The following is a 9,966-nucleotide window of genomic DNA, read 5'->3' on the forward strand; positions in this document are numbered from 1 at the left end:
GCAAGACAATGTAACGTCCACATAAACACCATAGACGAATGCAGTCAAAGACCATCCTCGGAGTGGCAGGCCACGCGTAACCAATCATCGACAAGACAACTGAATTCGAACAACACACCTACGAAATCGATTTCAGCCAGCAACAGTGACTGCAAGAGCATCCCTGGCCTTCGGCCTCTTCACAAACCGTACGTCGTCGCCTCAGATGTGCAGGGATTTTCGCTAGAAGACCCGCCAGACGTCCCATTTTGACAGGAAACCACCGTCAAGCACGTCTACAGTGGTGCAGACAGCGTCTACGCTGGACGGCCATGCAGTAGGGACTATTCACTGACGAGTCTCGTTTTCACCTCAGCCACAGCGATGGGCGGATTCGAGTGTACCGAGGTTGAGGTGATCGTTACGTCAATCATTGTGTCATGGAGGAAGATCGGTTCGGGGGCGGCAGCGTTATGGTATTGGGTGGGATTACAGCAAGACAGAGGACCCGTTTGATAGTGGGAGAGGGAAATCTCTATGGACAGCGCTACCGCGACGAGATCATCGGCCCTGTTGTTCTAACATTTTTGCGTCGTCATGGCCCAGGCATTACCTTTCAACATGACAACGCCCGGCCTCATATTTCTCGACTTGTTCAGGATTCTCTTCAACAAAACAACGTGAATGTCATCCCCTAGCCGGCTCGCTCCCCTGATCTCTCACCAATCATGCACATGTGGGATGAGATGGATCGGCGCCTTCGACGTCAACCACGTGTTCCACAGACACTCCAGGAACTTCGAAACATGCTCCAGCAGATATGGACAGATATCCAACAGGACTTTGTGCGACGCCTAGTCCATTCCATGAGACGAGGAGGGGTTGCTTGCACCGCAACCAGAGGTGGACACACACGCTATTGATTCGTAAATTGACATTTTGGCATGTTCATGTTTTCTTATGAAATCACGCATTTTCTGAAGTCAGTATGGCAAATTAAACCATTTGAACACTTACAGGAGTCTTTTATCTGTTGCAAACCGAAATTGTTTCAGATTTGGTAAAAAACATAACTTTGCATTAAATCTTATTCAATGTCACAGGAACTTTTGTTGTTCAGTATAATATTTTATCAACACCACTGCCGTAGCCAGCCGGGGGGCAGTCCCCTTTGTTTTTAATAGAAAACAATTTTATTTGAATCCAGTTGGGGACAAGTGATACTTGTACAAATATTTTTTCAGCAACAAAGAATACCTTTTCACTTAGTTGCCTGTAGAAATATGCTTTTTTGGTTGTATTTTTTGGTTCAAATGTAGCCTTTAAGAGTGGGAAGTAATGTACTTAATACATGCAAACTGCTGAGGGTGTACGATACATCCTTCGTAGTTAGGCTCAGAACCTCAGCCTCCCCTCGTAAAACCCATACTTGTAACAGCGCAGTCGTGACCAACTCGTGTTATTCCGGGACAAGCCGAATAGCGACTCGTGCCCCTCGCGTGGCCACTTTTGCGACTGGGTTCCCTCTTAGCGCAAACGGGCATATCTAAAACAATTGTCAACTCGTTGCTTAATGGTTCTCATATAGTGCTTGCGGGTCACGGAAAGGGGCGAGTTGTGGCGACTGGTAACAGCGCATTGAACAGGTCACAAGATGAAATCAAGTCTCACATTCTTTCGACTGGTCAAGGCATGGGTGGAGAGATAATTCATTACAATCATGCCCGTCGCCAGCACACTTGAGATACAGACTGCGATATCATACAAACGTGCGATAACATAAGATAACACCCCTTACGCCTATTTGAAATTATGTATAGTGGGTTATCTTCTGGTGGAGATATGAAAACGCTTGTGCAGTTTCCATTTGCGATTTATTCATTCGGTTGGTGACACGGCAACGAGGTGTTTGTTGGATTCAGGTCGCAAGGCAAGGACTGTAAGTAAGACTTTGGTAGAACCAGGATTCCGCTCGAAAAAGCTACCCTTCCTTAACTCCCCATCGTTAACATAGACTTACGATAGCCGCTTGGTTAGATACGTGGAACGGAAATCAGGGCTTCAGACCACATCCGGATATGAGTACGTGCGTTCGATTAGTTTGTTTGTTTGTTTCTTGTTTAACGCCGCACTCAGCAATATTCCAGCTATATGACGTTGATCTGTAAATAATCGAGTCTTGACCAGACAATCCAGTAGTCGACATCATGATCATGATTCTACGTTTTGGGGATACGATGACATGCATCAACCACGTCAGCGAGCCTGACCACCCGATCCCGTTAGTCGCCTCTTACGACATGCGTATTCGCCTTTTCCTGCAAGCATGGTTGCTGAAGACCTATTCTACCCCGGATCTTCACGGGTCACTTTAGATTTGTATAATTTGAGTGGTTCGAGTCTTCCGAGGTTACCACATTGCGTTTTATTTCGGGAACTGCACTTAGTTGTCATTGATTAACACTGGTTATAATCCGTGGTAGAGCGTCTGCCCGGAGAGCGGAAGATCGTGGGTTCGATCCCCCGCCGCGTCTTACCAAAAGTCGTTAAAAATGGTACTTGTTGTTACCCTGCCTGGCACTCGGCATAAGGGGCTAAACAAGGACTGGTCGGCTCTAAGTAAAAAAATGTTTATATTGTGTTGAGTGCGGCGTTAAAGATCATTCACTCACTAAATCACCTTGAGGGTATAACCTTGATACTTGTATGCCACCGGAGACTGGTGGACTATATGGTGCCACTGTTTGCTAGGCAGAGTTACGCCCCTTAGCCATGATCCGCTTGTCGTAGGTTCGAATCCCAAATACGCCCAATTGTGATCCTTTGTCTCTCAGCCCCATACCCGCCCTTGGGTTTACAAGGTTGATAAACTTGGGATTACAGATTACAACTGACACGCCGTGATCTGACTGAAATAATGTTCTCAATGACGCACAATCTCACGTTTAATTACTTGCATTTCAGCAACCTTGAAATGGCGAAATTGTGCAAAATCTCTTCCATGATTTCAAAACGGGCCATGATAAGGTAGGTGTTTAGTCAAAGCAAACGTAACTCATATATGGTGTTTTTAAGTAAGGGAGTGAGTATAGTTGTACTCACCGCCTCTGTGGTCTAGTGGTAGAGCGTCCGCCCGGAGAGCGGAAGGTCCGGGGTTCGATCCCCGACCGCGTCATACCAAAAGACTTTAAAAGATGATACTTGTTGTTACCCTGTCTGGCGCTCGGCATTAAGGGGCTAAAACAAGGACTGGTCGGCTCGGAGGCAGTATACTGTGTCTGAGTGGGGTATTCATGTTAAACTGCGGCATGGTATCTCAGTGAGCTAGCACTATAAATCGGCATCAGTCCGGACTAGTACAAGCAGCCCCCCACACAAACACACATGCACGACGCTATATAAGTGCAATAATCTTGGACGCGACGTTAAACCTCATTTCACCTCACCTATAGTTTTACTCCGCTTTTAGCAATATTCCAGCAACATCACGGCGGGGAACACCAGAAATGGGCTTCACACATTGTACTCATGTTGGGAATCGAACCCGGGCGAACGCTCTAACCACTAGCGAATTCCAAACATTATTATGTTCTATTTCATAACGAAAGTCAATGTATACGTTCTGGCGTCTAATTATAGTGGGTACAATGTGAGAAGCCCATTTCTGGTGTCCCCCGCCATGATATTGCTGGAATATTGCTAAAAGCTGCGTAAAACCTCACTCACTCACTGTAATTTAAGCATAATTAGTCTGCTGTGATGTTTTTAAGCCCTTTAGAACTTCTAAATAACGTTTAGTCAATCTGACAGAAAATAATTGTAAAATGAAATATTTGGCGTTTTGTAAATCTCATAAGTGGAAATATCAGTCATTGTACACATTGACTGATTCCACACTGGCTGTAACAAAAACCTGCTGACCGAAAAGAAAGCATGGCACGTTTCGTTAGAATAGGCTATGTAACATGATGAAGATGACGACCTATATTTTCACATATTGGTTGGAAAAATACCCTAACATCATAATGTATCTGGCTGCAACAATGCGCCCGTGACCTTCAGATTACTGTCAGGGTCATACGGAAGAGCCACGGGTTATCTTCCATCAATGTACTGTTATGCATGTGATAAGCCGTGTAGTTTTATCATTGTGTTCAGGGACATACCTGGGTCTCTCTATTTCTCAGTTCGGGGCGGTCGGGTAGCCTAGTGGTCAAAGTGTTCGCTCTTCACGCCGAAGACCCGGGTTCGATTCCCGACATGGGCACAATGTGCATATCCCATTCCTGGTGTCCCCCGGCGTAAAACCATACTCACTCACTATTTCTGAGTCAAGGGTCTCTCAGTAATACACTTAAGGAGTCCACGGAATGAACATGCGGATCCAAGGCTGGAGACACGTGGCACACTTGACCTCATGTCCATGAATTTTGCTGATGTCAAAACACTCCATATGATCAGAAGCCTAATGCCTATTGTACATGGGGATTTCAATGTTAGATTGAAGAAAATCAACCATTAACGCCATGAAGTTTGAGTGTGCTTGTTACCAGTTAAAATGGCAGTTGTGTATAACCCGCAGTTTAACGCTGTTTGTTGTTTGGTTGTTTTTTAACGCCGCACTCGGCAATATTGCAGCTATATGACGGCGGTCTGTAAATAATCGAATCTGGACCAGACAATCCAGTGATTGACATTAAGAGCATCGATCCACGCAATTGGGATCGATGACATGCATCAACCAAGTCAGCGAGCCTGACCACCCGATCCCGTTAGTCGCCTCTTACGACAAGCATAGTCGCCTTTTTAGATTTAATTATTCAAATAGTAATTATTTGCGTCAATTCTCATGCAATTAGTATACGTGATATTGGCGTCCTGTAAATCCCTGGGTATCGTGATCTGTGGTATATCCAGGCGTATGGTGGTCCAGTCGTCCAAGTTGTTGAAGTTCACTTTGCAGAGTTGCGTCCCTTGGTATGCCAGAAATCTATGATCGTGGTGCGAATCCAAGTTCGACCCGATTATGTTTCTAGGTTTGTCAGACCATACCCTTGCTCGTGGTTTTCACCAAAATGGTAAACGTCTAAGACCTGCATCATTTCGGGCTTTCCTCCCACATGAAGCTGATATATGTATGGAATACTGTTCAAAGCGGCGTTAAGCCCAACTCACTCACTCACTCTAATATATCTCTCTACAGATATACATCGGGAGAAAATATTTCTCATATTCATCATCTAGGGCCACAACACATTATTTATCATTCTTTGAATGTTTTCATTACCAATAGGGCGGTAGGATAGCCGAGTGGTTAAAGCGTTCACTCGTCACGCCGAACACCGGATTCGATTCCCCACGTGGGCACAACGTGTGAAGTCCATTTCTGCTGTCCCCCGCCGTGATATTGCTGGAATATTGCTAAAAGCGGCGTAAAACCATACTCACTCACTATATTCTCCAAAACGCACCAATGTCATAGACGTGATTGACATCCCTGTGATGCTTCAAAAGAATAAGCCAGACTGTGTTTAATTAATTCTCTTGTGTATATTGCTTTCCTATTGTTTTAATTATTCAAACAGAAATATTTCGTTTGTGCCTTGTATTTGTAAACTAATATTAAACTTCGCTTTCAGATTGGTGTGTTTTGGCGCAGTGGCGTATGTTTCCGTGTTAGCTGTTTTCCAGTGGCCTCGACAACCAGTTATGACAAATGTAATACAACGTATGTGTGAACGGTCCCCAGCCTTTAGACCTACCTGTTCCTGTCAAGAGCGCAAAATGACACTGCCAAGACCCTCTCCGCAACCTTCCGTCATTCACACAGCCAATCAGACGAAACGGTTGCCAGAAAAGCAACACGTTGCTTTCGTTAAAACGCACAAGGCTGCCAGTTCCACTGTCCTCAACATTCTTTACCGGTTTGCAAGTGAACGAGGCCTCGTAATTATTCTACCTAAGGTGGGTAACTATCTAACAGGCAGATATCTTAACAAGACGAGGATCTTTCCGCCGCCTAAAGGGAAGAAGTTTGACATTCTCTGCAACCATGCTTTATTTAACTACACATCCTTCTCGTCCTACCTCCCAACTGACACAGAATACATTGGCATTGTGAGAGAACCATTTCAAAGATTCGTCTCGGCTGTACACTATTTTAGATTTACACAACCCAAAGAATACCTTCAACGAATTCCTGGGAGGCGCGGTGCGATTCTGAAGACCTATCTCGAGAACCCGATGGCTTGGGAACCGGAAAACCCCATGCAGTCCATGACTAATAACAGAATGGCCATAGATTTTGGATTTCCTGCTCAGCTCTTGCGCAACGAGTCCTTGTTCGATGAATACTTGATATCTCTCAACAAAACGTTTCGTGTAGTGATGATTGCTGAGCAGTTCGACGAATCGCTTGTCCTGGTGAAGCGAACTCTGAACTGGAGCCTCAAGGACGTGATATATACCATTAAAAACAGAGCTCGTTTTAAAATAAGGGTTCCTGGAATTGAAGGAAAGTTAATGATGAATTTTTATCAGGTGTCAAATTTAGATAAAAAACTTTACGATTTCTCCCTGAAGAGATTCAGAAAGCAAATTGAACAGGAAGGTCCTGATTTTCATAAAGAGGTGGAATATTTCCGAACATTGCGAGAAAACGTTGCAAGTTTCTGCACTCGTTGGCAACGCAAACCTAAACTTGAGATCCCACCCAGCAACTGGTCACGTGGATTCAGCGTGACCAGACGCGAGTGTACGTTACTACGTTTAGAAGAACTACCCTTTGTCTCGTATCTTCAAAATCAGCGCAAGAATGACCTTTTGGGTTTTGGGGCTAATAATGACTTTATGAAATCAATACCTCTTTGACTGATAGTTTGTACCAAGAAGTTACATCATCTTAAAGAGGCACTCCGTTCTACAGTCTGGCGCCATTTCTGGTCAATCTCATTAAACTCAGATCTAAGTTCTCGTTGCCGCTAAACAAAGATCTGAGGACATCCCATTACGGGTCACGTCAGAACGATCTTTCGCGAACTTTGACCAACCACTGAAATGACTAACAAGAAGTCGACATCAGCCTATTAGAAAGCAGCTTTCTCGAGCTTTATGGCACTGGCGACTTCCATTTCAGACTACGCTTGAAAAATATGCTGACACATTTCTCGATTAAGATTTTGACAACTGAGCAAACGAAGATTCCGGAATGTCTAATATATGGTTGAGATTGTATGGCAGTGCTTCCCACGTACTGTGCAACGCCTCCTCCGTTCAAATATTTATCCCATAGAAGCGAGAGATAGACGATGATTTTGACGGAATCAGCCGTACTGTTCGGAATTCCCCGTGTTAACGTTTTCGAGGTTGCATGATGAGAAAACACATTCCGACTGTCACTTTCATGATCTGGATCTACGCTTTGATTGGTCGGATGAAAGGTCGTTCTGGTGTGACTCATAATGGGATGTCCTCAGATCTTTGTTTAGCGATAGCGAGAACTAAGATCTGATTTTAATGAGATTGCATTTCTGGTTGCAGTGATGACATTGTAATAACGTAAGCGCATGCAGTAGCACACGTGGTGTCTCCTTAGGCAAGTGACTGAATGGGTCCCCGGTAGGATTGGATCGTAATGACTCTTCACCAAGCGCCTCAAAGGCAGCTTAGAGTGTATACTCTCCAGGGAGCTGAGAATGAAAATCAAGTGCATGCTGATCCATTGACCAGGGTAACAATAATGAAGGGACACGCGCATTCACTTGGTGAATAGATCTTGGCGCATTATTAACGCATTATTATTGTTATTGCTATCGTCATCGTCATCATCATCATCATCTTCATTAACTGTCTTGTGTGACAGGTCGTCTCTGGAACCGTGAAGGTCCGGGATCGAATAGGTCTTCAGCAACCCATGCTTGCTGTAACGGGCGACTATGCTTTTCGACCAAAGGGATCGCTAGGTCAGGCTCGCTGTATGTCATCGTATCCCAATTGCGTGGATCGATGCTCATGATGTCAATCACTTGATTGTCTTATCCAGACTCGATTATTTACAGACCGCCGTCCTATACCTGGAATATTGCCGAGTGCGGCGTTAAACAACAAACACAAACTTGTCACTGTGCAAATTTGTTAATTTGAGCCAGATTAGTCGACAACATAAAGGGAATAAAACATGTTTAAAGTTGAAGGTGAGGTGAGGTGAAATGAGGTTTAACGTCGCGTCCAAGGTTATTGCACTTATATAGCGACGTGCATGTACGTGTGTGTGTTTGTGTGGCTGCTTTTACTAGTCCTGACTGATGCCGATTTATAGTGCTAGCACACTGAGATACCATGCCGCAGTTTAACATGAATACCCCACTCAGACACAGTATTTTAGCCCCTTAATGCCGAGCGCCAGACAGGGTAACAACAAGTACCATCTTTTAACGTCATTTGGTATGACGTGGCCGGGGATCAAACCCCGGACCTTCCGCTCTCCGGGCGGACGCTCTACCACTAGACCACGGAGGCGATTTTCAAAGAAAACAGAGGTAGTGGGGTAGCCTGTACACACCCTGTAGATTTAAAAGTATTTGTTTAACAGAAAGGCAAATAACAATGAACTAGTGTCAGTTCCTTCCGCTCTCTGGGCGAACGCTCTACCACTAGACCACGGAGGCGGTTCTTAAAGTTGAAGACATATATATAATATATGTGTACGTATTAAAAAGAACAAGTTAAATTCTGATAAATATGAACACATCTAATAACATTCATTACACTTTATAAAGGTTTTGTTCATTTCATTTAAATAAAAGACTCCTTTGAGAATTGTTTAAAATTTGTTTGGACTGTCGGATCATAGTGATACTAAAATACATATCAATAAAGTTGAGTTCGAATTATCGAGGTTTCATTGTTTTTTTATATCCAAGACGATAATTCTGATGTCAAAAGCACAGGGGGGTAAGCGCTGTCCATGCCAAACCGGAAGTAGGTAGGTAGCAACTGCCATTTTTTTCTCGATGGACAGTACAAAAATGTGATTTCACCCGAGCACATGAAACATGGTTTAGGTTTTCAGCCCAATTTAATAAATATTTTAAACTAAATCTAACATTTATCATGCTCCGAAGGGCTTTCGGAAATTGATGTGTCATGGACATTGAGGCAATAGATGAGTCACGTGTGTCACTTATTCCTTAGTTTCAAGCACCTGCGGCAAAAGGGAATATGATTTAATCTATGCATCATGTCTGAAGACGACCAGTCTAAATATGGCCTATCACTGCATGTGAAAAGAATCGATCTCGTATTGCCAAAAATACGTCATCTTTGAGTGTCTAGTACTTTATAAATCCATTCTGTGTCGATAAATGCCCTTTCGCCACTATAGGTTCATTTTGGAAGTAACGTCGCCGCATCTATCACTTTTGTCTCTGGGTGAGGTGGTGGGTGAAATGGGGTTTAACGTTGCGTCCAAGATTATTGCACTTATATAGCGACGTGCATGCACGTGTGTTTGTGTGGCTGCTTATACTAGTCCGGACTGATGCCGATTTATGGTGCTATCCCACTGAGATACCATGCCGCAATTTAACATGAATACCCCACTCAGACACAGTATACTGACTCCGAGCCGACCAGTCCTTGTTTTAGCCCTTCAATGCCGAGCGCCAGTCAGGATAACAACAAGTACCATCTTTTAACGTCTTTTGCTATGACGCGGCCGGGGATCGAACGCCGGACCTTCCGCTCTCCGGGCGGACACTCTACCACTAGACCACGGAGGCGGTCCTTTTGTCTCTGACAGCACATAATGTTTTTCGCACGTGAGATTAATTTGATTAGTCGGCTATTTTATACGTCAGGTGGGAAACGAAGCTATGGCGGTGAATGGACCCATCTTATTTGACTATTTGTCATAATAGAAGGGGACAGACTGGATAGTCGAGGATTATCACATCCTCACCACCCAACTTTGATATCACATAATGAAGG

The 9,966-nt window shown here is 44.2% G+C and overlaps 1 protein-coding gene across 1 annotated transcript; it reads left to right on the forward strand.

The window, feature by feature from the left end:
• Positions 1 to 1,829: 1,829 nt before the first annotated feature.
• LOC124146902 (galactose-3-O-sulfotransferase 2-like) lies at positions 1,830 to 7,005 on the forward strand. The gene is made up of 3 exons (XM_046517453.2): positions 1,830 to 1,918; positions 2,944 to 3,006; positions 5,619 to 7,005. Exons 2-3 carry the CDS (start codon positions 2,954 to 2,956, stop codon positions 6,847 to 6,849), a joined length of 1,284 nt encoding a protein of 427 aa, XP_046373409.2. The 5' UTR covers positions 1,830 to 1,918; positions 2,944 to 2,953; the 3' UTR covers positions 6,850 to 7,005.
• Positions 7,006 to 9,966: the final 2,961 nt, after the last annotated feature.

Source organism: Haliotis rufescens, unplaced genomic scaffold, assembly GCF_023055435.1.
Source record: "Haliotis rufescens isolate VD_foot unplaced genomic scaffold, xgHalRufe1.0.p SCAF_85, whole genome shotgun sequence".
Classification (NCBI taxonomy): domain Eukaryota; kingdom Metazoa; phylum Mollusca; class Gastropoda; order Lepetellida; family Haliotidae; genus Haliotis; species Haliotis rufescens.